This window comes from Pterocles gutturalis, unplaced genomic scaffold (genome assembly GCF_000699245.1).
Source record: "Pterocles gutturalis isolate BGI_N339 unplaced genomic scaffold, ASM69924v1 scaffold9580, whole genome shotgun sequence".
NCBI lineage: Eukaryota > Metazoa > Chordata > Aves > Pterocliformes > Pteroclidae > Pterocles > Pterocles gutturalis.
In genome coordinates this window covers 23,566-49,204 of record NW_010138335.1, presented here as the reverse complement: position 1 = coordinate 49,204, position 25,639 = coordinate 23,566, and the positions used below count along the sequence as shown (strand labels likewise).

The window sequence follows — 25,639 nt, the reverse complement described above, 5'->3', positions numbered from 1 at the left end:
CAAAATCAGATTTTCAACATAAGAATTAATGAGAAATGGTGCCTCCCTGCTTACAGGTTACGCTCTTGCTGTGGAGTGTCACAAGATCAGCTGTGTTGGGTAAAATGCAGCCACTCATTACTGCCAGGCGTTTTATATATAATGATTTTTACTTGGCATTCAGTGATTTTGGACAGACCACTAGAGGTTGCACTTGTATAGCAGCACTTCTGACTATCTCGTTTTAAATTTCTTTTGCTAGAATTCCTTCTCTGTCCTATATTTCTTAATGAACAGTGGTCAGACATAGTTTGCGTTGGGTAGGTTTTTCCTTCCACAGTTAAAAGTTCATTGAGATGTCTTATCAGAGGGCCCAATAATCAAATATAGCAAATCCTCCTAGATCTATAGCCTTTTGTTGAAGCATAGTAGAGGCACTCACTGGTTAAACACAGTAGGGACTAGATGGCAAGTTTCATCCCTGATTCCAGAGATTTGGATAATGGAGAGAGACGTATAGTGCAGCGACTTCCACACCACCAAGCACTGGCTTTAAATTCAGCACCTCAGAAAGCTGGAGGTGAGCCTCTTCCTTGGGTCTGACCTCTATGGATGGTTTTCCAAGGAGATTAAAAGCAATGGACGTGTTCTCCCAACTGCGCTTCCTGCACTAGCTGACTTCTTCAGTGTTTTCAGCTGGAGAGATGTAGGTTACAAAAATGAAAAACAAAACTATACTACTAATTCTGTCTGAAATTGTACATAAGTTGTTAATCATTCCATTCACCCTTTTTGTCACGTATGCAGTGCCATGTGCCAGAAATAGACCGTGCTCATAATTTCTGTTTTTTCTCATAAATGTTGCTGAGATAAGAACTGATATCTGATAGACTGGTTACACACTTCAGCTGAAAGTGATTCTTGTGGGTATCTGAACTGACTTGTCAGGCCCACAGTTTGAATCAGAGCCGAAATGTCATGCCAGTTTGCTTCAGGGGCTCGAGGAGCCTGCTAGGTAGCCAAAGAGCTTTATCTGGGTGTTCGTAAATGTTGTGCTCTTAAATGTTACCCTTGTTAGGAACAATTCTATTCTTAGATAAGTGCAGTGTTCTTTGACCTCAGTTAGTCATAACCACATACACAACTGTGGCAGGATTTGGCACCAAACTAGTATTTTCTGTGTAACCAGTGAAGTGTTATGACAGGATTATGCCATGATCTGTATATGACTGTATATACAGCTATCTTTTGGGAATATGTTTTCATTCTATTTACCTTCTTGGCAGATTGTTTCTTTGCCACTGATATCTCAATACCAATGCAAACCTCAAATTTTCTGTCACAAAAAAAAAAGAAAAATATAATTTTAAAGTTTGCTAATTTAGAACAAGTGTAGTTAGTGGGAAGGTGTTACTGTCCAGCTTCCAGAACACTTCTAACTTGTCTTAGGTGTGTAATCATTTTATGATTTGTATATTTACATTGCAAATTTGGAATTTGTAACATCGGTATTATAAAGGATTATAAGTTTTTATTTTCCAGACTATTCCTCAATTGAATGTTTCTAAATGCTAATTTAAGTGCAGATTTCTAGAGAACACATAAGTAAGATGTGAAATAGCAGCAGCATTACAAAGCAGCTTTCAACTTATATTCTGTGCTAAAACCTGCAGGCTTGCTTAGCAATTGAAGCTAGAAAGTTCATTGTTCGATGTAGAGCTCAAATAATGTTTGGCTTATAGTTCTTTTTCAGTTCCTGCTATCTCTAAATTGATTTAATCGGGCACCTTCTACAGTGAGCCTGGGTATTACAGGCTATAAAAGCCTGCGATACCTGAAGCTTTCAAATTGGAGCTCTGTGGAGTGTGATGCATCCTCTTATTTCCATCATTTACTCATAAAGCACAAGAATACTTTCTTCTTCTTAGAGACTGTGGTTTCCAACATTAAGAAGACCTTAATCCTAGTCTCACTTCAGATATTGAGAAAGAATCTGTCATAAGATGAAAATACTCAAAGACTAATCAAATACAAAAATGTTTTTCAATTAATAAATAGAACATCTTTTAAAATGAGGGGAATGTGTCAAATATAGGGGGTTTTTGTTTCTTTTTTTACAAGACCCATGTGGTGGATTTGTTTTGGAATTAAGTGGATAAATTGGCCAATTTTGAAACAAAGTAGTCTTTATGATAATGAGCACTCAAGAATTGTAAGATGAAACTGCTGTAGGTCTAATTACAGTTTAGTGCCTGGGTATGAGATTTTGTTTATTGTTACAGCAGAATTTTAACTTTTTTTTCTTTGTCAATTTCATAAACCATTAAATTCTTCTGCTTTTAGGAATAACTGCATCTTCTAGGACTTACCTAGTGATCAAGCAGAAGTCTTGGTTGTCCTACATAAGGGGCACAAGGATGGGAGAGGAGGGGCAAGGCTTTTCCAGGTGAATTGTTCCTGCCCTTTTCCTTGCTGGGAAGCCAGCATAAAACTGGTAACATGAAATGTCAGCATAGGCCTCAGCTGAATTATTTTATTTCGTAGTTCCTGTACTGGAGATTTATATCTTGTTAATACCATTAGTCATGTTCTTCACCATATTATCTGTCTGTCTTCTAGAAAGTATGAAGGCCACTAAGGAGATGGCTCCTCTTTGTTTTTATTCATTGCCAAGGCATTAGTGGATTCATTTTTTTTAATGTGTGAAACACTTATGATTCAGGAAGAGTTCTTGTTGCCCCCTCACCCCCCAAGAAGTCATTCTTAGCAGTGGCAGGAGAGATGGAGAAATGGTGTTTGAAGTGGCTCAGGTTCAATAAGTTGAAATGCCTCTGAAAATGTAGGATGCAAAGTTTCTCTTGGGAAACAATAACCTCGCTAGTTAGTGTCTGGTTTCCAATAGCCTGTTTCTAAGCTAAGTAACAGAGAATGCTGTTCTCGATTACCCTAGATGGATTGCTGATGACTGAATATAGGATGACTTCTGACTTCAAAGAGCAATAGCTGCTGGATGCATTTTTATCATTGGGGGCATGATGGGACCAGTTGGTGTTAAAAGTATTCATTAACCCTGTGCTCAGCCTACTGGACTGTCTCCTTTTATATGCTGAACCTGTTTGAGCTCGAATTTGTATTTTTTTTCTGCACTACGTTCAATAATTCTTATTTATTTATTTAAGAGCTGGTCTACACAACAACCCTTGTGACATGTCCAAGCATAAACATAACTACTGTATGGACAGGATGGGCAATACCTTTCCTGTGATATGTCACCCTGTCTTCTGTGTTTGTCCTTTTGTGGTACATAGTATAACCAACGATGGGTCGTGAGACAATTTCACAGTCCTTCCTATGCAGGCCTCTATGTTGCATGACAAAAAAGATCAGGATTTGTGAGCAGCCTGAGACCCTGCATCTCTTCAAGCAGTGTGTGCTTATCAGTGATGCACACTAAAGGTCAGGATAGGTTACAGAGGGGTGAGTAAGGGAGACAGAACTAGGGATCTAAAGACAGCTTCAATTGGTTATAGTGCAGATTGCTGCAGACATTGCATTGCCTTGGTGCTCTGCTCAGTGCAGTAATTCCTCACTGAATATTACTGACATCCTACTATCAAAATAGCTGTTCAGACAGAGAAAGCAAGAATTTCTGGTCAGTTCGTACGTACAGGCAGAGGTAGTCAAGGTAGGGAACAATCCTGAGTATAATATAAGCCAAATGTGTAAATAGCAAGGCTTTAAGACTGAAATTCACTTTTATTAAACTGTAATTATTTAACCTAAAATGCTGCCTAGAATTTCAAACATCCAAAAGCTTGATATTATGAAGTCAGTGCGATGAACCTGAAGATTTGGTTTGTTTTTTTTTCTAGTAGAGAGCAATGTATGCAAGCAGTTTTCATACAGCAGCGCAGAAGCAATAGGAACTTATTTGTGTAGCCGTTGTCACCACCCCTACCCTGCAGAAATGCAACGATCTTTCGGATGATGACTATGTAATTGCTTCCACATGCCCCAGAGGGAAGTTTCGTTCTGCAGTCCTATGTACTGTAAGCTTTCCCACCCTTTCCCCCAGGTGCATGAGCTCATAAGTCTTGCAAACAAGACAAAGTGGGAGATGTCCCCATAATCTGAAGCGCAGGAGTCACTAAGTGGAAAATTCAGTTCCTGTTCTACTCTCTATGCGGAGAAGTCAGTGCTTGGTGGGCAGGTACTTCAACCTCACACTCTGGCCACTTCCAAATGGTGTTACACTAGCTCCCCAAGATGGAGGGAGAGGACTGAGCAGAAAGTCTACCCTCTGCTGCAGTTTTTTTCCCATTATCTCTGTGGCCCCTGCTCCCCTTCCCCTGCTTTCTACCTTTCTGATCTGGCCTTTGTGAGTTTGCTGGACATATTTCCTGCAGAGCAGGGATGGTTTCTCTGCCTTTCTAAAAATGTTCTGTTCTTTGTGCTGGTGAATAAACATAAGAACAGAGCTTGTCTCATGATGTATTTTTTTTGTGTGTGTTAGGAGGGAAACAAAGGAAGGAAATACTAAATTTGAATTACAAGCTTATATAAATTATGTTTCAGAAAGTACACCGGATGCAAGTTAACGCATTAAATAAAACAGAGGTTGTAAGGGAAATGTCAAGAAGCCTTAACAGGCAGGTGCTTCTGCTAAGGTTGTGTGCTGTTTCTCACTGTAAGGGTTAGTTTCCAGTTGCTTACAACTTTGCCAAATTTTCTTTCCGTTCGTGAGGTCTCACCTGAGTTGTTGGTTTGAAGTTTGTCCAAAACAGCTGAGTTGTTCCAGTTGTTCCCAAAAAGCCAGGGAATAAATCCACTGTGCTTTTCAAGCATTGAAACAGCCTTTTTTTGAGAAGCTCAAGTGTCTCCATCCTTTAGTCAAGGACTCAGCCTTGACACGTAGAAGGATGATGGCCTTTGTGTCAAGGAAATAGCTTGAGAATCGGCTGCCTCAATGCCAGGTCACAGATGCTCAGTAGCTACTTGAGTTTGTTGTCTAAAGTGTCCCGCTTCATCCTGGGGCTGAGCAGGGGCTTCTTCTGAGTTGCAGAATGAGCTGCCCTAGAGCCTGGCCCTCTACCAGGGCTGGGAGCAGGAAGACTGTCTTGTGGGATGCAAGTGCCGCCTGTTGACCGGCAGGCAGTGTAGGCAAGCTGCCTGACTCAACCGGCAGGACCACAGCCAAGGGAAGTGTCCACCCAAGGGGAGATACTGAAAGATTGAGTGGGACAGAAGGTAAGGGAGACCCAGGCTGGGAGGATGATGGGTCTGTGGTATCAGGAAGGGGTGGAGTGAAAACTGATTTGGTCATTTCTCCTGACAGTATAAAATTTAAAAAAAATAAAAAGTGACAAGAGTTTTTCGTCTGTTCTTGGGACAAGGCAGCAAGGGATGAGAATGGTTGAAGCCATGAATGATAAAGGCAAACGCAGGTAGTGGTGACAAATTTGTTGGAGAGTGATACTGAGGCGTGAGAAGACCTGGGCTAAGTTGATGAGTACAACACAACTGGAGCAAGGCAGGGGGTAAATTTTGACGAACAGCATGGGCTGTGTCCATCAAAGCACGCTTCTGCTGAGACACAGAGCAGAAGCCAAAAATACTCCCAAGGATGGGGGTGGGAGGGCAGAATGAGGAAATTGGTAGTTGGATATAATGTAATAAATATGGCTGGGGGAAAGAGGGACAGCTGGCACTCACAGTTAAATCAGGAGCCAAAGAAAAATTAAATACCTGCTTGTTACCAGACCACCATTCATCCTATGTGCTAAAAGAGAAGGGGGGTCCTGCAAACTAACTTGTAACTGTGTATGCAGGTGTGTGTGGCAGCCAAGAGAGGTCAGTAGGGCAAGGGTGCACTGGCGAACAGACCTGTTTCCAATATCTACTTCTCTTGAATGCATGACTTTGTTGTCCTCCTAATGTTCTCAACTTTGTTGTACACAATGTCTTAGTTTGGTTTGTTGCTTCCTGCCTACAACTTTCTGAAGCTTGATCCCAGACTTGATAGCCAGCCCTTTGCAACATGACACTGTTGTCAAGATAACCAATATTTTTCCTGCTGTGATCAGTTGGGAACAGAGCAGTTGTGTTTTTGGTGGGGTGTTTTTTTTTTTTTTTTTAAGTAATCTGTGTTAACAGAGTGTCAATGGTTTGAAGTCAGGTGCTCAAGGCTTTGCCACTGAGTCTCTTCTAGGCAGCAGTGGGGAATCCTGCAGTTTATGTCTGAGCCTGGAGGGGGCTCACATTCTGAATCATGCAACCATGCAGCATATTTGATCCAGGGGAAGAAGAAGGCTGGTTAAAGACATCTTTTGGGCTATGTTAGAGATGTGCTTTCCTTTGTCAGCTGTTCCACTTAAGTAAGCCATGTCACTTTTTCTGGGAGAATGCTATTAAGCTCTGCGGATTGCCAGGTGTTGAGGCAGGTGATTAACTGTGTGGAGCTGCCATCTAGATCTTCTCTGGGATTCCAGTTGAGCCTGTCTTTCCCTTTGCTCCTGCAGAGACATCCGATTGATGCTCTGTCAGAGGCTTTAGTTCTATTCTGTTATGCAGAAATGTCAATAGTTTCTTGGAATATGATAGAGATGTTGCATTTAGGTACTCTGTGGGATCTGAGATTGCCTACTTCCTCAGTGGAAGCATAGAAATTTCAGGACACCCAGGGACTTCTACTGAGTAGGGGAAATAGCTCTTTAAGAGTCTTGAAACTCTTTAAAACCCTCACAAACTGTTGTGGGGACAGCTGTAGCAGCTTTTTGACTCCATTTGTCCACATTGAGCTGTGTGACCCAAGGAGTTTGTTTTGCCAACTGATTATTGTAGAACATGTCTGCTATTAGCATTTTATTTTGCTCAGTGACTATAGGATAAAATGGTGGGAACTTCAAATGGGGAAGAGTGAGATGCTAAGATCAATCTCTCTCCTCTTCTTGTCCTTCAAATAAAGAAAGAGAAGAGAGAGGGGAAGCTTTACTAAATCTTGGAAATTTACTGTAGTGGGAAACATATTGCTAATATAAAGCCCTGTTTGTCTGCAAAGGTTATCCAGGCTTCCAAGCCAAGTGCTCAGATGTTGTTTATCAGTGTTATCCTAACCCAGAGGCAAGACTTAAGCAACATGCTCTGAATGTGGGCAGTGAGGGGTCGTTTCCAATTTTTTCCTATGTTAAAATGATTGCTTAACTTCTTTTGAAAGAAAGGAAGTGTTCCTTTGCATTTTTTATGATTATTCATGTTTCCTCCTAAGTATTTAGTCCGTAAATTGGAGAGATATTAGTTTGTAAAAGAGAGGGGATAGACTGTGAGTCATATAAACTTGTAATTTTGAAGAATAGCTTAAGATGACACGTCTGCGTGTTCTTCATCCTCCTCAACATCCTCTCATTATTATGCTGTCAATATAATCTTATAAAGCAAAGCTGGTGTTTTCATATGATTCAGCAATCTTGAATAAGGGATCCTAACATTCTGTTGTGTTGATTTTTATGTTGTCTTTACAGTATGATGAAAACAAAACAACGCACAGTATTTCTTAATGTCACACTGTACAGATAATAGACCTTGCAATAAATTACTATCTGAACTTAAAATACAGCCCCTACATTAATAATGACCAAATAACCAAGAAAAATAACAAATCCGAGGCCGTCTGCCTTGTATTTGCCTGTTGTTTCCATTTTGATTGCGATTGGCTGGCAAGGGCTGCTGCTGGCATTGCACAATTGGCTTAGATAGGGAATTACAAAACAGGAGCAGATCCCTTGGCTGGGACTCGGTAGCACATGCAGCTGAGCACAGGAGAAAAAGAAAGGTCATCGGTATGCAAGGATTTGAGCGGGATCTCTCTCACAGCTGTTTCCATTCCAGAGAAGCACATCTGATCTAATTTTTCTCATCTCTGACTTGGAGTGTTTAAATGCTGTAGGGATTTTTTTGTTTCAGTGGATGTAAAAATGCACCTGGGAACAAGTTTGCAACCTGGAGGCATATGAGAATTTCAGATGTGCTGAGCAATATTGTGGAAAGATCTGCAAGACCTGCGTTTTTAAGGAGTTTTAAATATCAGTGACGAGGAAGACAATTCAAACAGAAGGTTAAAAAGAAGATGCAAAAGGAAAATGACATTGTTTTGATCCTGAAATTATACTGAAAACAGGATGAAGAAGGGATTATATCAGTGCTACAACAATGGAGATTCAAAACATTTTATTCTCCCCTGAAATAATCTCTGTACAAGAAATGTAAAAACTGCCTTTCATAAAAAAGAATAATTAATTATTTTAATATGGTTTGGAGCTCTGTGCAACATATTTGGGACTGCTGCATCTTTCCAATGATGCATAGGATAGTCAAGTTATTTAGATGAAGAAGATTCCATACAAAAAGGTTAAGCTACTTTTTTTTAACTAGTTGTTAACTGCTTTTTTGAGTGAGAGAACCAGAGAAGTTTCATTTGTATTTTTAACTAAACTTTTTCTTCTTTTCTTCTTTCTTCCTCCAAACTTAGTTTACGAGATGCTGGAATTGGATTTATTCTTGTCATAGATCGCAGACAGGACAAATGGACCTCTGTGAAAGCTTCCATACTGCGAATAGCAGTGAGTACTGTTTTAAATTAACTTCTTAGAAAGATTTTCTCCTCTTGTGAGTAGAAAAGCAGCAATTACTTTATTTCTTGAACAAAATGTTGGCTGGTATATGACACAAAAATATCTAGTGGTGCTTTTGTATCCCAGCTGACTAGGACCAAGCATCATGTGTCTATGATATGTTTTTGATGCAGTTTGCAGCTCAGGACATCAGCCTGAGAAGGAACTTGGAGAGCGTGTGTGTGTGTGTGCATGGAAACATGTGCAGCATGCAGCTCTCCCAAGTGGGAACTAATACCGGCACAGGAATACGCAGAGAGTCTAATACTCATAGAGCTCTGGGTCCACCTTTCACTATTCAGGTGAGCTTTCTTTTTAGGAAGAGTTGAGGATTAGGATCATGATTTAGTTTACCACTTGTGAAAGGAATCCAGATGTAAAAGCTCATCTTGTGGAGTTCAAATTGAAACAAAGGTTTCTTGTAAGCAAGAAAATCTTACATATGTGCTATGGTCAATCAACAGCACATGTGGTTATTTTCAGTCTCCTTTTTAATTAATATTTTTTAAATAAAACTAAGCTTATTAAAGGCTTTTTTTTTCACAAGTAGGAAAAGACAGATTCATGTTTATCATGTGTTTGCCATACTGCCTGTTTACTTTTTAGGTTTTTCTTTCTTGTTATCCTTGCTCGAATTGTTAGTGTTGATAATCTTTCCACGTAAGTGCTGAAAAAGAGAGCTGTAAACATCTTTTCTTTAATTTTTCATGGCTGAAAATTTTAAGCTCTGTAAAATAGAAGCCAAATCAAAACAGTATAAGTCATTTTTGATTAGCCCCATTTTGACCACAGAACTGTTTATTGTAAATTGAAAGGTATTTATTTAAAGGTAACGTATCACTCCTACTGTATGACTTTTTGTGAATTAATATATAATATAATAGTCCCACCATACAACTTTTTCCACAATAAGTATGTTTAGGAACGTTAACATATTAAAAATATACAGAAATATTGGCACAACTTGCTTTTGCAGCTCACTTCGAAATTTTGAGATGCAGCATTGAAAAGATTCCAGTAGTGGAAACTGAGAGCAGCACAATTTGGGGTGATTAAAGAAAAAGGACTGTGTCTCCGGAGTTTTTAATCTCTTTCAAAATTCAATGCCGTAGTTTCTGTTCAAAGACAGATAAGTATTCCACTTATGATGTCCTTTTACGTAATGTAATTGGGGTGACAGGGAGCAAGTACAGATGGGTTGCTTATAGCCATAATATTAATGTTTGTGGTAGCGTTCCTTCAGTGTGTGTTATTTTGCTTAGAAGCACAATATACAGAATCCAAATATCTATTCCCCATGATATGGGATCCATCATGGTAGTGATAGTTTTGGTGCTTAAGGGCTTGCCTGGAGTAGGGTGTTAAGTGCAGCGAACTCTGTGTGTTGCAGTGCTGTTGACAGGGGGTTATTTTTCTTTTTTCTTCTTTTTTCATTCTTTTGTGAGATTTTTTTAAAAGAGAAAGCATGCTTTCTCTCTGAGGTCTAATCTGTTAGAGTCATGATCTTTTTTTTTTTTTTTTCATATGTTTCTTTCACTGAACTGGCTCAGCATTGCCTTTATATTGTGTCTGTAGATGCATGTGGCAGTACTTCTCTTGGGCCTCTGCAATAGTCATGTCATCCTTGAACACCTGAAAATTTTACCTTCCCATTTAAAAAAAAAAGATTTAGTGACAAATCCTTGCTTACTCTCTCCACCATTTGTTTACTCCAATATTTGCTGTAAGTGAACTCTAAATAGGTTTCTGCTGTCCGTTACTTAAAAAAACCGAAGCCAAGTGTACATGATACAGTCACGAGGATTTCTCTGGGTCCTGCTGATGGACAAAGATTTTTTTAAATGACTCAAGAGTAACTAGAGGCTTAACTTCTACTTCTTTGGTTTTCTTAACCGTCAGAGTTGTCTTTTGATGGTGATCAAGCATCTGAGCGTCATTTGAACTGTCTAGATTGAAACCTCGATCTGAAAGCCTGGTATCTCTAGCAGTTGATTGCTAAAGCTTATTGCTGTGTGTGAGGATATGAGTCTCACATTATCTGAGAAGACAGTTTTGGCTGTTGGCTCATTTGTACTAAGTCCTGCGGTGTCTTCCCAGCCATCTTTCCCGCTTTTTCTCAATTCACTCCAAGGGGGTTGACACTTTCGACTTGTGAAATCAGAGATACCAGTGCAGGGTGGTCTGGCTGGAGCAGTGCCCAACAGGAATATCCTGGATGAACATCTGCCCATCACTAATATCCTGACAACTGTAGGAAATATACTTGTAAGCACTGAGTAGCTGGTAACCAGAAACTCATACTAACATTATTTTTTTAAATAATTATTATTTTATGTTGTTTCCAAGACTCTTCAGACACAAATGTTTGCTTTGTACTAGTAAGTGTTAGAAGTATGTTTTGAAACAAAACTAATGAAGAAATAATTTTTGTTTCAGGCTGAATTTAATGTGGAAAATCTTTCTATATTATGAAAAATTTTTAGGCTTCCTTTTACCTTCTTTGTTGTTAGGGATCATTTTATTTCCTGGGACAGAAAATGAGTCATGAGGAGCTGAAGCTTTATTTCATGCTGGTACTTTAGGGTTGCTGTAGAGAGTCAAGGCTGCGAAGATGAGGTAAACCTATTTTTGCAGGCGTAGTGGGAGGGCAGTGGCTGCATCATTCACCTCGGATGACTACTGCTGAAGCACATGCAGTGACAGCAGAACTGAAACGAAAGCCAGAGGCACTGGGCTGAAAAATGGCTCCTCTTTTCCTGGGATGTGATAGAGAGATTGCAGCAAGCATGTGCCCAGGCACGCAGGCTTTGCTATTGTTATACTCTACTTGACAACGTTGCAATGGGCAGGCAGCCCAGGAGGTTGTCCTTAGCCAGTGCAAGACTGCACTGTGACTTAAGAGACACTGTGAACAAGATTATTTTTTTTTTCCCCTGATTTAGCTAAACTGAAGTTATTAGCCTAATGCAGTCAAGAATGGCACGTGTTTGGAGTGTGGCTCATCCTATCTGAGACAGGTGGGACAGATGACCTAGAGATACTACTGACTATATAGAAAGCTTAGCTTTTAGATGGCTGTAAGTTGAACAGAGTTCATCCCTACTGTTGAGTCTCTGGGAAGAGTCTGGCTTACCGGGATAGCCAGATTGAGAAGGGGAGTTCTGGTAAAGACACCAAAAGCCAAGCTTTATGTTGTTAAGTGTGAAGTCTTGGCAGTAAATTGTCATGTTCCTAGAGAGGCTGTAGAAGACTGAAAGGTATTACAAGAAAAATATCAAAGTTAACCATTGCAAATTGTTCACTCTTATTACATTTTGTTTGAAGATACAAAAATTGTTAAGTTTTTTGCCTGGTCAGCTGCTGAGATTCTTCTAAATTTGTGTCGTAATGTCCTGTTTTCAGTTACACACAGTATGCGGAGTATTCAGTCCACAGTTGTAGGAGCAAGGCACATTACTAATAAATGTGTTCTGGGGTTTCACACTGCTTTGTTCATAGTTCCAGTGTGTTTTCTTAAAAAAATTAAGCCTATGTCATTACATTGCCTTTGTCTCTCTTGTTCTATTATCATTTTCTTCCTTCATCCTGAAGGAAAGGTTGAAGTGTGAACTGAGCCTTTTAGACAAAAAACTGCACTCAACATTTGTTAAAAGTTCCACCATAGCCATCCATCAGTGTGGGCAACTGTTCTTCAAGGGCAGCTAGTATGGCGGTCATTCAGGAGGTAGTGAGAAAGTTTTATCCAGTTACAAAACTTTGCAACCCTTTCTAAATGTAAGAAAAGTTGGGTTTTATCCAGCCTCCTAGAGAAGTTTGCTTTGTGATTTGCCACCTTTGACTAAGGATGCATTGAATGCATGTTTCATGGCTTTTGTTTTGGACTGCATTGTCCAGAGCACTGTTTTTCTTAGTTCTTCATAAATGGAAATGCAGTCTTCACTGTAACAGAGGCTTAGCCCATTAATTGCTTTGAAGATTAGGGCCAAGACCTTTAGCTGGCAGGAGGAGGCCAAAAGCCAATGGTGCAACTCAAATGGTAATACCAGCCTAAACCTTGCAGGAGCCAGGCAGTCCCATTTTTCTGCCATTTGGAGTCTTATCATTGGTTTTACATCCAAGGTGAGAAACAGTGTATTACAGTAATCCAACTTGGAGTTTTTTGGTCTTGTTTTTTAGAGAGACATTGATTTTCTTAAGGTGTTGTTGATGGAGAAAAGATCAGTAATTAGTAAGATTAGTAAGCAATGTTCCATGAAAGGCACTATTTTATGTTATGGGTAGGTATTTCCCGCTAGCCCAGTTTCTAGCTGACTTTTTGCATCATGTCCTGGAAACTGTAATGGCAATTTGTGTGTGTTACGTTTGAAAAAACTGCTCTTCTTTCAGCCCCTAGTCATGTTTCTCATTTTTGCTTGGGTTCAAAACAGTACCAAAAACTTGACAGTATGATGGAGCTAAAACAGTATTTGCGTTTATTTTGTAGCTATTGTTATGAATGATTCCAGTAATGATAAACTAAAGAGGTTATTTTGAGATGCTGTACAGTTTTGTCTTGTTGCTTTGAATGTTTTGTAAATATTACGTGTGCAGGCACTTTTGCAGTTATCCTGGTATAGTCAGACATTTTTTTTTCTTTTTATTACATATTTTTCTTAATATGTAAAAAGAGAGAAGTGAATCACTTAAACTCTGCAAACAGGATCATAACATGACAAGCATTAAACACAGATCTAATGCAAAACAGTTCAATGTTTTTAAAACTAGATTTCAAACTGCTCTTTTATGAATTGATTTAATTCAAGATTCTTTCTTGACAAGAAGCCTGTGTAAGAGACTTCATTCTAGCCAGGAATAAATAGTCTTGCCAAAAAAAAAAGTACTTATTAGCTCCTTTATATACAGAGGTATCAAGGGAAAACACCACCACAGAGTTTGGTAATGTGGGCGTATTGAAGCTCTTCATAAAATGAAAAATAGTGTTGTTCCAAGTATTTTAAGACAGAACTACTAAAACTCAGTCAAGCATGAGCTCTTTGATGGCTCACATGGTTCAGATATTTCTGAAAGCTGGCTGTTTACTTGGGAAGTGGAAGAAAAAGGGGCTGTAGGTTCACTGTTTATCAGAACAGCTTTCCTTTGCTGTATAGGAGTATAAAAGACTTCTGAGCACCGGGGCAGCCGAGTGAATTGCTCTGTGGGATTGAACACCAGGCTGCAACTTTATTTTAAGTGCATCTCTGTCTAAAAGGGATACATACCTATCTACGTGATTCCTTTGTATACTAAATAAGCCCTAGGAAGAATCCTGAGATATGAAAACTCAAAAGTGTTGGTTTTCTTTTCCAAAAGCTTCACTGCTGAAAGCTGTAGTAACTGCTCCTGCACTGCCCCTTCCAGGGAGCATCTGCATCCTGTCTCAATGAATATTGTGACTGTTGTAAAGTATGCAATTTAATGAGACTTATTCCTCCTTTGAAAACACCTTCTGCACAATAGCCTATAGCATGTATGTGCTGCTTACAATTTCTGTCAGGCGAGAGCACGTGGGATTGCTGTCCTGCCTGATTGGTGCAGGTGGAATTGTTGAGTGGCTTAAATAGCTGCCTCTTGGTACTAACAGAGCAAGACCACATTACACAGTGGAAACCAAAGATTGGAAGAATGTCAGTACTTGTCTTTGGGGAAACACTGTCCTTCCTTTCCTGCAAATAAGCTGCCACCACCCCTTACCCAGCATCAGGCAGGGGTTGTTTCCTGCTCAGCTCTTGTGGGTCCTTACCAGCCATTCAGCATTGTGTCATCTTCATTCATGAGATGGCTTGCCTCTCCTTAACCTCCCCCTGTTACCCACTGCTTAATGTCAGGGTGGGTACTGGTGCTACAGATAGCCCTCCTGTCATTAATATTCTGTGAAGAAAATGGATAATTTTGCGTTTTGTCCAAAACCCATTTGGATTCAGTCTCTCTAAGATTCCCCCTTTCCAGAAGCCTGGAGCATGCAGTGGAAAGCTCCCCATCCCTGAGGAGCAGAGGCCTGAAAGCAGGCAGGTCAACCTGCTCCTGAGTATTTATTAACTGATTTCACAGAGGATTTAAGATAGCTCCTGTTTTGTCCAGTCAGCAAAGGTTCTTCCCATGTTCCAGGTTTGGGGTACGCATAGGGCAGCAAAGATCTCAGTGTATTGGAAAGCTTTGATTTAGGGGTTATGCTGTATAAAAATTCCTAGGTTGGTCAGATTTATTTCAAAGCTGATAACTACATGCGTGTCTACATCTTTTTTTTTTTGTATCTTTGGAATCAGCACTTGGCCTGACTGGATGGGGACGTGAAGGAGATAAGCAGATAGAAGACTAATCCCACAAGTGTTGTGAAGTACCAAACAAGTGCCAGTGCTGATGCAAGTGAGATGAAGAAATATATTGGTTGGGCTAGAATAGAATAGGGGTTACCCTAATTTTCATAGAGGATAACAAAACCCTGACTCCTGGTCTATTCTGCATAGGCATTAAATGAGTTGAAGTGCAATCTTTGAGACAAGATGTAGGGGGATCAGTTAGTATTAATTAATCTAATAAAGAAAGATGCTTTTGGAAAAAAGAAGTTTTCAAACACACAAACCTTTCTTCAAGTCTCAGTGATGTTTATTGACTTCACTAAAACTGTCCTTAGAGGCACTTTATTTTATGGCATTACTAAACATTTGTGAATATTTATTTTTGTGCTTAACATTTGGCACAGCATTATTGAGAAGTCATTGTTTGCTCTGTCTGCTTAGCATACAATGGTTTCAAACAAATATGCTGCTGAACTGGAATGGAGATTTTCTTGTTGTTCTCTCATGTTCAGGGTGATGTTGACTGATGAAGTTCACACACATCTAAGGAGTGTCTCTTGCGTCATATCTTTGCATGGTCTCTGCAAGTCACCAGGGCTTTAGAAAAAAAAAAAAAAAGTTAGGAAAATAGTAATTTTTGGGCAGTGCTGATATAAGCTCCAATAAACTGGAATAGCTGACGCAGGTCCAACATTGTTTACTGTAGCGATCCTTCCTTTTCTTGTTGTTGTTTCACAAAGATCAGTTGTCAGATTTGACTCCTAGCCACAGCGAGCAGAGGAGGCATCATTTTTTTAGTTAGATTTTTTTGAAAGAACAAAACTGAACGGCAAACATAGGGGAAAGACTAGTGGAGACAAGAACAGTATTGTAGCAAAGTTATTGTAATCTAGAATTTGAGCCTTTGTTGAGAGAGAGGGGAAAGTTCTGGTGAGCCTTGAATGGGAGTTAGTTTAAGGGGTACAAGACTGTAGTAGCTTCAACAGCATCGTTTTGGGTAGACACTGAGATGGAGAATAATTGTAACATATATTTTCTGTCTGTTTTATTTGAATTGAACACTAGTGAGACACCCTACTTAATCTGGTCCTACAATTAAACTCTGTATTTCATAGGAGCTAGTACACAGTTTAGAAAAATTTTCTATTGCATTGCATTTAGCTCCTACTTTTTGCTTCAGTAATAGCCTCAGTATCATAGAATTGCAGAATAATGGCTCTGGTTGGGAGGGACCTCCAAAGGTCACCTGGCCCAACCTTTCATGGGGAAAGGGAGTCTTGATGACATTATCTACAATTGTGTCTCTGTCTCTCCTAGTAATGCCCCTGCGGATGCAGCCCAGGATCTGATTTGCCCTGGTTGCTGCAGTAGCACGCTACTGTCTCATGTTCAGCTTGTTGTCCACCAGCACCCCCAGGTCCCTTTCAGCATATTTTCTCTGAAATTCTGGAGTAAAAATCTAGACTACAGTCCCAGAGTGTAAAAGTGAGAATTTAAAGACAGGATAGGCATTTTCCAGTATTGTGGGTAAGAGTAAATGGGTTGCAAACATGTGCTGCCAAAGACAGTATGTCTGGATATCATGTGGTGGGTGGGGTGGATACCTCACATGAAGACCCCTTATTTTTTTCAAAATGTGTTATCTAAAAGATATTTCTTCTTGGAGATTTTTCTTCTGAAATGTTGGCATTGCCATTGAATGAACTTCAGATTTTGGAAGCTGAAGGTGAAAATGAACAGTTCAGTCAGACTTTGAACACTGCTGTTACAGGCACAAAATATATTGATACATCTAAATGAATAGACTACATGGCTATCATTCTAAAAAGATTATTCAGGAGATTTAATTTAAAAAATTATTTTGTCCATTCTTGCAATGTTTCTTAGTATGAGACAAATATTTTCTTAAATAAATTTATGGTTGTCCTTAGTACAATAATTCATAAAAAAAAATGGAAAAAATAATCTCAACTTGTTCTTCTGAACATGGTTGGGAATTTTCTATGAAAAGTTCTTCCTCTGTTTGATAACTGGGGGTTAGTAAGTCCACAGGGTGTATTACTTAGTACACAGAGAAAGATTGTTTACAGTGCAAGGATGAGGAGCTGGTTTGGGCACTCAGAATTACCTGTATTCTGTTCCCAGCCCTCAGACAGACTCCTTTGGGACTGAACAACTGCGCTTTCTAGAAAATGTGGACATCACTGAGGTGGAGGCAGATTGAGAAGCTCAAGCCTTTAAAGTTCCTCAATTGAATTGAGATCTCATTTGTATACTGAGTATCTGGGGAACCACAATGAATCTGTGAAGTCTTCCAGAAAAGTTTTTAACTACTTTTCTCTTTAAAAGTTTGTCATTTCCAATGCTAAATACCCAGAACCCTTGGAAACTTCCAAATGAGTATTAAATCACTCTCCAGCCTTCCAGATACTGACAGTTTCACTAGGTGTGGAAGCAGAGCATAGCATAAGAGCTCCTTCAGTCAGTGTTTGTTTTTCGGTTGGCTTTTTTTTTAGTAATTCAGTTTGCTAGAAATGTGACATAATTTCCAACAGTATAATGAAGAAAATTGCATACCTAGTAATTATAATGATCATTTCTTTAGTGAGCTTCACTGCCTCCCCACGGTGGAAATACAGAACAGAGGAGAAGACTTGCGTGATTTCAAGAAAGGCTAAATGCCAAGCATGCAAACTTCTGCCACAGCGGAGGTTGATTTTTAGTAATTTAAGGCTATTCCTTTGCTTTTCTTCTCCTCTCTTCTGTTTTCTCCCTATCACTTCTAGAACTGTGAAAGATCCATCAGGCTACTGGTTGGAAGATGATGAGAAAAACCACAGCTGAGAATTATTAAGTTTTGTTTTCATTTTTGTCTGCAAAATTAAAGTTTATTTCTAAGCTACTGCCTGAGACATTCAGTCTCACTGGCAGTGGTTTGTGTAGGGAACTGGCAAGGTAGTATATGCGCAAATTAGAAATGTGTTGCTAGGTGTTGAGACAATAATGGAGGTTTCTCTTGGCACCCTCTCTTAAAGAGAAAACGTTACCGTGAAAGTACTGCTCTTGAAAAAGTACTAAGCCGCCACTGTTTGTTCATTAGCCTAGGATGGCTGGGATGTAATCTTAGCTGAAGAGCAGTACAAGCCAGCCCTGAAAAATTTGATTTCCAGGAGAATAGATTCCTGTTCCCAAAGATGAGTAAATGTCTCTTTGAAAGAAGCTCTTTGTGGAAGACTTGCAAGTTTATAATTGGTCACCCCATTATGGGAGGCATTTGATATGGTTAGTTTGTGGTTTAACAGGGGCTTCTCCGTGTTCAAGAATATTTTCTGGAGCCAAGACACAGAAAATAACAGACTAAACTTGTTTTGCAGGCATCTTTCCCAGGAAACCTGCAGCTAGTCCTCGTTCTGCGCCCAACAGGATTTTTTCATCGAGCTCTCTCAGACATTGCTTTCAAATTCAACAAAGATGAGTTTAAAATGAAAGTACCTGTAAGTAATCCTCTGTTTTCACTTTACTATCAGGGATGTGTTGGAAGTACTTAAGGTAGCCAGTGAGGACCAAAAAAAACCCCAACAAAAAGTCATGCTTAAAGGCGATTCCAGCAATTTTGGCTAATTCATGATGGTTTATTCTTGAAAGAGTACGTAAATTTTGAGGCAAATGCATTTCCCGTAGACAAATACTACAGTTCTTATCATTTGAGCAAACATACAACTGATGCCTGTTGTTACATTGCCAATAAACTCACTAATTATACTTTTGTTTGTAAATGCACAGCATATGTAGTTTCGAAGTTTATTTTAAAATACAAGAGCTAAAGATATACAAGTTATTTTACTTATCAGATGTAAATTTCAAGGGTCAAAGATAGTCTGTAAGTTAAGATACTTTTCCCCTGCCCCTTGTTTATTTTGGGGAGATAGTCCTTTTGTGCCAAATCTACGGAGGTACTATTGTTCTCTACCACAGAGACAGGATAACAAGGGAAAATGAACAAAAAATAAATATTGCTCTTAGGAAATATCCATGTATGGTTTATCAAGATAAAAATAACTGATGGTGTATTTTATCTTGTATAATCCATAAGATTTTTTTAATATGCCTGGTGCTCATGCTCATATGCAGTTATTTACATTTACTTCATCTTCAACTGAAACAACCGTTATGTTTATTTTTCTATGCCCAAAGGAAATAGTTCCATCATTTTCTTCTGTATTAAACTGAATTTTCTCTATCAGAGGCTGAAGGATGGGGCTTAGAATCCTTAACGAGGGAGTCCTCAGCACTGATAACATTCACTTTTTTAATTTGCTGCTGCAGATCATAATGCTGGGCTCAGTATCAGAACTGCAAGGTTACATTGATAAAACACAATTAACAGAAGATCTTGGTGGCACCCTGGATTACTGCCATAACAGATGGCTGTCCCGTCGCACTGTAAGTCTTGGGGTTTGTTTTAACTTTTCAATTTAATGAACCTTTCTGTTTTATACCCTGCAATTTATAAAACAGATTCCAAGTGATGCAAGTTGACTTGCTCTGAGTGAGAAGATGTTCCCAATGGTACTTAGTCATCTTAGAGAAATAATATGAGTAATAATTTGGGAGGGGTTTTCTGACACTTGGAGCAAAGGAACTAGAGTGTATTATTGTGTTGAGGTTTATTGGTTTAGCTACAAGAAAGAAAAAGCTCAAGTTGTAAAATACCTCCAGAGTATAAAAGATGAGGAAGATACACCTAATGCGAGCCTAGGAAAAATATACAATTAAGGAATTAATGGTGACAATATCTGTTGCTTGCAAAATTACATTTTGACTGTTTTTCAGTCTTGTAATTCATCTGCTCGGGTTTCTTTTGAGAGTTATATTTTGTGTGTATGTGTCTGTCTGTGCATATGATGTGATGAGCATGAAACATCTTTAATGGTTTTTATTCCAAAAGGCTATAGAAGGTTTCGCCCAAAAGGTTAAGCAAACAGCTCAGATTCTTCAGTCCTTTGGGACTGAGCTGGCTGAAACAGAACTACCAAATGATGTGCAATCAACCAGCTCCCTTCTTGCAACACACACAGAAAAGAAGGACAAAATGAAGGTATGTAATTTTTGTAAAGATGCTGTCTTCTAGTTAAACTGTTTTCATTTATAGCTAATAATGTTAATAGAAAATCTGGAGGATGTTAATAGACAATAATGAGAAACACTGAAATATTATTGAACTTGTTTTCTTGGTTTGATGTTAAAAATCCTTTTTGCATTCAAAAATGACATTTCATGATCCTAAGTTTACATATGTACAAATGCGTAATGATTTGGGGAATGGGATATGGGGAAACAGAAATTCCTTTGTAAGTAGTGGTGTGCTTAATTTCACCTTTTGTTTGCAACAAGAAATTTGATTGTATTTGCACGCATATGAAAATATATGATCTTCTGAAGAATGGACAAATGTTCTTTCAAATCAGCTTAAACAAAACCTATTTGGGAGTTTCAAAACTATACATCTAAAACTTTTGAGATGTTTGTAGCCCTAAGAAGACACTAGAACGCTATCTATAATGAAAATACAGCTCAGTTACATTGAGACCTTAAGATGGTAAATGTGTAAAAAGCTGACATTTAGCATTCACTGCCTGTATTTGTTGTCAAACACTGCTTTTAATCAAACTAGGCTTGCTCTATTGCTATTAAAACAAAATTCTTTTTCCAGTTCAGTGCATTAAGAAGACTGCTTAAAAAAAAAAACAAAACCCCAAACAACATCATGCAACTACAGTGTGTTCATTTTTTGTTTTCTTTTGTAGGAGGATATCAGGTTAGCAGTAGAACAGGGAGATGATATCCTTGGAAGTATTACAAAACCAGTTACTGAGAATCCTGATTACAAACTGAATCAAGATCAGCTGGACAATCAAACAACTGTAGAAAGGTGAGAGAAGGGAGATGCTGAACATGCTATTTTTCTGCGTATTTTGACCCCTCCCCAGCTCTTCTACTTAGTTACATATGCATGCTTAGCAGGTAAGCAAATATTACATGTGGACACAAAAAAAAGGTGCTTTCAGAAACAACTCTTCTGTTGTCAGCTCTGTCCTGAGCAAAGTAATCCCCCAGTGTTTATTAGTGGGTCACCTGGCTATAAGGAAATAGGGTTGTAGTTTGAGTTCCAGTATCAAGAAAGTAATACTGGTTTTTTCCTTTTTATCAGATTTGGACTATAAAGTTGAGCAGCTTTTCCTTATTTTAATTAATATCAATACTTTGTTTAGAGACTAAAATGCAATCCAAGGAAATTTCGCTGCTGTAGCGAAAGCAGGAGGGGAAGACAGAAGTGATATATCCCTTATTTGATTTGTCCACTTTTGTTAAGTCCTTTTTGAACTGAAGTGGGAGGTTTCTTTTTTTTTCAAACCTGCCTGAAGGAGCTTCTAACATTGTTAATATCCGATCAATGTCGTTACTAGCCTTTAAAGGGCTTCTAGGGAGTATACTACTCTTGAAGTATCTATGCACAAACTTCCTATATGCTTCCTTTGGGCATGTAAGTAATAGATGTTTTCCTTTTCTTTCCACCCACATCCCCTTAAATTACTGCCAGTTTTGAACACATTATATCACTATAGCACAGATGTAAATTTGCACAAAACTATGAAAGCATAGCTCATTTCCCCCAGGCAGTACTCTGCATTCTTTTTTTGTCTGTCATTCCACGTTTCTGTTATACTTGGGCTGACTTTTTGTTCCAAATAACTGTCCATTCCAATCTACAAAGCTTGGCAGAAGTAACTTCTTTGGTCATTGTTATCAGCTATGCAAAAGGCAACGGGGGTGGAGGTTGCTCACTGATCCAAAATGTTCCCACTCAATACAATATTTGACAGAAGCTGGAAAAAACTCTGTGTGTGTATGTCCCCGCCTTTTTTCTAATCTGTTTTAACTTATAAATTCAGAGTTTGTTTCTGTGCTATTAAAGACAAAAGTTCATTAAAAATCTGATATAAGGCCTTCCCTGGATGCAGCCTAAGTTCAGCAAAGTGCACTGCAAAGATAAGTCCATAGGATACCATAATGTCAAATGTAAAATTATACTTGAAGAAGGCTCTTTTCATCGCAATACTACTGTATGCTTGTCTGTAATATTTAAGCAATAACTCTGCTCAGAAGAAGAGGAGCAGTGACCTCCAGGTTTATTATGAGCCTTGCTCCAAGGACTGAAATGTAAGGGCAGCTGGCTGGTCACAACAGTATGAATTTTTGCCTTCTTTTTTCCTTATAGCCCAAGGCTGGGGTTCCTCTGTGTCCTAGGCCATGCACATTTGCATTTTTTATTTATGTTTGCTAGCCCCAAGTTGCAATGTCCCTAGGCCAGAAGTGAGAAGTAGTATGTGCAGCAGCTAGCTTCAAATCAGCACTTGCCAATTTTTCAGAACTTAATGTTTGTGTTGGGTTTCAGTTTTGCATCAATGTTATTCTAGGAAACCATTCTGTGCAATACTCAAAAAAGTTTCCTGTATCCAGTTTATTTTTTCTGGAAAATATTGCTTTGGAGAGGCTTTTTATTTACTGTGGAAGATTGTATTGTCCCTTGAAGGTTGCACCCATCATTCTTGGATTATTTCCTTTTTTTTTTTTTTTTTTTTAAAGGCTTCTGGCTCAGTTACATGAAACGGAGACTGCCTTTGATGAGTTTTGGATTAAGCATCAGCAAAAACTTGAGCAGTGTCTGTGCCTTCGGAATTTTGAGCAGAATTTTAGAGAGGTGAGAACTTCTTGCTGACAGACAATATTTGGTAATATAGAAATGATTCAGAAGAAAATACTTTTCCCTTTTGTTTTTGCAGGTCTTGTGTGTGCTTGAAAGCTTTCTCCAGCTTTTTTCTTGTATGTGTCCTTACTTGACATCCTGCTATCTTTCCTACTTTGAACACTTGCCTATAGAGACATAATAGCTTCTCTTCTGCAGTCTTATGATTTTTTTTTTCCTTGGGCCCAGCACTGTATAAGTGTTCAAAAACTCCTTTGAAACCTGTTCTCCACCACAGAAGCATAATATGCTGTCTGCAAAGCTTTCATCTTGCCAATAGGCCCTTTTATGGAACCAAGACTTACCTAAACCTCCTGGCTGAAATGTTATAAAACAGTCTCCAACACTGTGGGTGGGAAGTTGCAGCCACAATGTTAGAAGCTGGGTGGAGGGTGAGCTAAAATTTTACAGCCAGTTTGTGATCTCATGTTAGTTTAGGTGCTGTCAAGCATATGAGTTACAGTCACTTTACTCTGGTGTAGCTGATCTCAGAGCATGGCCCCTGTGTCTCCATGGGACCGAAGCTCAGACACCCTCTTACAAATGTGTGTGTGTGTGTCTGTCTGTCTGTCTGTCTTTCTCTCAACTGATTGTTAGGGTGAGGACCTCTCCCTCATGTTTTGCTGTTTACATTAATGTCGCTTTGTATTGTCATCTGGTAAAAGCAAGATCATAAATGCTTCCTTAGCATTTGTTTTATGCATATTTTTTTTCAGTACCAGGAAACAGGATTAGTTCACTGCTTTTTCTTTGTATTTGTTTTAATTTTGAATTGAGGGTAAAGGTACAAAAAAGTGATCTGTCTTTGTGCCCTGGCAACCCCGTAACATGAGTCACCTGACTGGAAATAGTGGCTATCACCTATTTAACTGACGGGTCTCCAGAGAGGTGGAATCATCTTCATTGATACATGGCTATGTCTCATTTCAGGTCAAAGCAGCTTTGGATATTGTGTCCGAAAGACTGTCTGCTTTCAGAGATGTGGGAAACAGCTGTTCACATGTGGAGCATATTTTGAAAGATCTTGCCAACTTTGAAGAAAAATCATGTGTAAGAACTCTGCAAGTCTCCTTGATTTCTAGTATGACAAGGCGTGTGTGGAGGGGAGCAGCATTTGGTTACTGACTATATCTTATGAGCAGAGCTTGAGCTGACAACAGGGCAGAATCAATGTCTCCAGTAATGTGCAGAAGGAATTTGGAATCAAGTCTTTAATCATTGGAGCAGCCTAGTTCTTGGACATCCCTCAATAAAAAGCAGAGTGACCAGTCACAAACTCGGTGTGATGAGTTCGTGGAAGAATTGCATGAAGTGTCTACATAGCCAAGTTCTGCACTTAGTGATCAAGAGCTACTTCCATTCCTATTAAAGCTGCTTATTTCATTAAATCTCAGAAATGAGAAAGCTGTGTATTGAATGTATAATATGTTAAAAGATGACCAACAGAAACATACACTCTGAACAATGTAGAAAGAGAACCTTATGATCTGTGCTTCACAATAAAATATATAGCTTTGTAAGTGAGGTCATTGCTCTTGACGCTGAGGTGCCAGGGTTAGGTATTTTTTAATTTGGGTTCAGATTGCTGCTGCTGTACTCCAAATTGCATACATACAAACAGAAACATGCTGCTGAAGAACTAAAGCGTAGAAAGACAATAGCGATTCCTTCACAGGGAGCCTTATGATTGAACTCATTAATGTTTCTGAAGTACTCTGATATGATAAAGAAGGAAGCATGAAAGTTCTTGGGCATCTGGGAAGACAGGAAATCACTTTGATTTATTAAGCAAGGCAGCTGTTATCTAAAGATGTGTTCTTTATCAACATGTGTGTTTTACTGTGTAAAAACAAATGGTATAATTTTAAATTGTTTTAATTGATGTTGATCCAAGGAATGATGTACTTAAATCAGTGCTTGCTTTCTTAGGAAACTATAGCAAAAGCCAGAATGCTAGCCTCAGAGGGTGATGCTTTTATTCAAAGCAATCATTATGCTGTGGACTCCATTATTCCAAAATGCAGTGAACTTCTTCACCTCTGTGATGCCTTCACTACTGAGATAGAGCAGAGGAGGAATCTTCTTAACAAATCTCTAGAACTGCATGGCTTACTAGAAAAGGTAAATTTTTTATGGAACTGTTCTGTTCTGTTTCCCATCTTGTTTACTAAAACCTCAGCCAACCAGTTGTCATAATGGCAGGTAAAAATATCTGGGTGTGCTGGAAGTTTTCTCCTTAAAATAGTTGAATATAGCAGAAGTAGAAGTCTGAAATGTTTTAGACCTCTTAGTGTTTGATGCTGACATTGGTGCATTCTGAGCCTGTTCTCTTCTCTGTTTCTAGTCCATGAAGTGGTGCGATGAAGGAATTTATCTGCTGGCTTCACAGCCGGTAGATAAGTGTCAGTCTCAGGATGGTGCAGAATCAGCATTACAGGAGATCGAGAAATTCCTGGACACTGGTGCAGGCAATAAAATCAAGGAGCTGAATAAAATTTACAGAGAGTATGCACACATCCTCAATGAAGATCTAAAGGTACCAGAAGATGTTTTTGTGTATCTATACGTCCATTTGTTATTTTTAGAATTGCTCTCTTGCATGGCCATTAATAAAGCTAAAGAATCAGTACTAAGAGTTATACCTGGGAAATGGAAAGGGGCTTCAGAGTCTTTTAATAACTGCTTCAACTTTTCAGATAGGAGGATTACTTTTTAAAAAAAAAAATCCCAATTGAGTATTTGAAATATATTTTTTATGTAGCAAAAACGTGCCTGTCCTTGATGTTTGTGTGACTTCTGCTTTGTAATTGCTTTTTATTTAGAACTTGAGAATATGTCCCTTTTCCTGTTGA

At 38.9% G+C, this 25,639-nt stretch overlaps 1 protein-coding gene across 1 annotated transcript in view; it reads left to right on the top strand.

Moving 5' to 3' along the window:
* Positions 1–25,639, top strand: part of MCF2L (MCF.2 cell line derived transforming sequence-like) — a 64,418-nt gene that overhangs the window by 17,910 nt on the left and 20,869 nt on the right. The window contains exons 3-11 of the mRNA XM_010082968.1: positions 8,504–8,594; positions 18,355–18,474; positions 19,307–19,423; positions 19,929–20,078; positions 20,788–20,912; positions 22,628–22,742; positions 23,718–23,837; positions 24,717–24,908; positions 25,132–25,323. Coding sequence (XP_010081270.1) covers positions 8,504–8,594; positions 18,355–18,474; positions 19,307–19,423; positions 19,929–20,078; positions 20,788–20,912; positions 22,628–22,742; positions 23,718–23,837; positions 24,717–24,908; positions 25,132–25,323 — 1,222 coding nt within the window. The remainder of the gene's footprint in view (positions 1–8,503; positions 8,595–18,354; positions 18,475–19,306; positions 19,424–19,928; positions 20,079–20,787; positions 20,913–22,627; positions 22,743–23,717; positions 23,838–24,716; positions 24,909–25,131; positions 25,324–25,639) is intronic.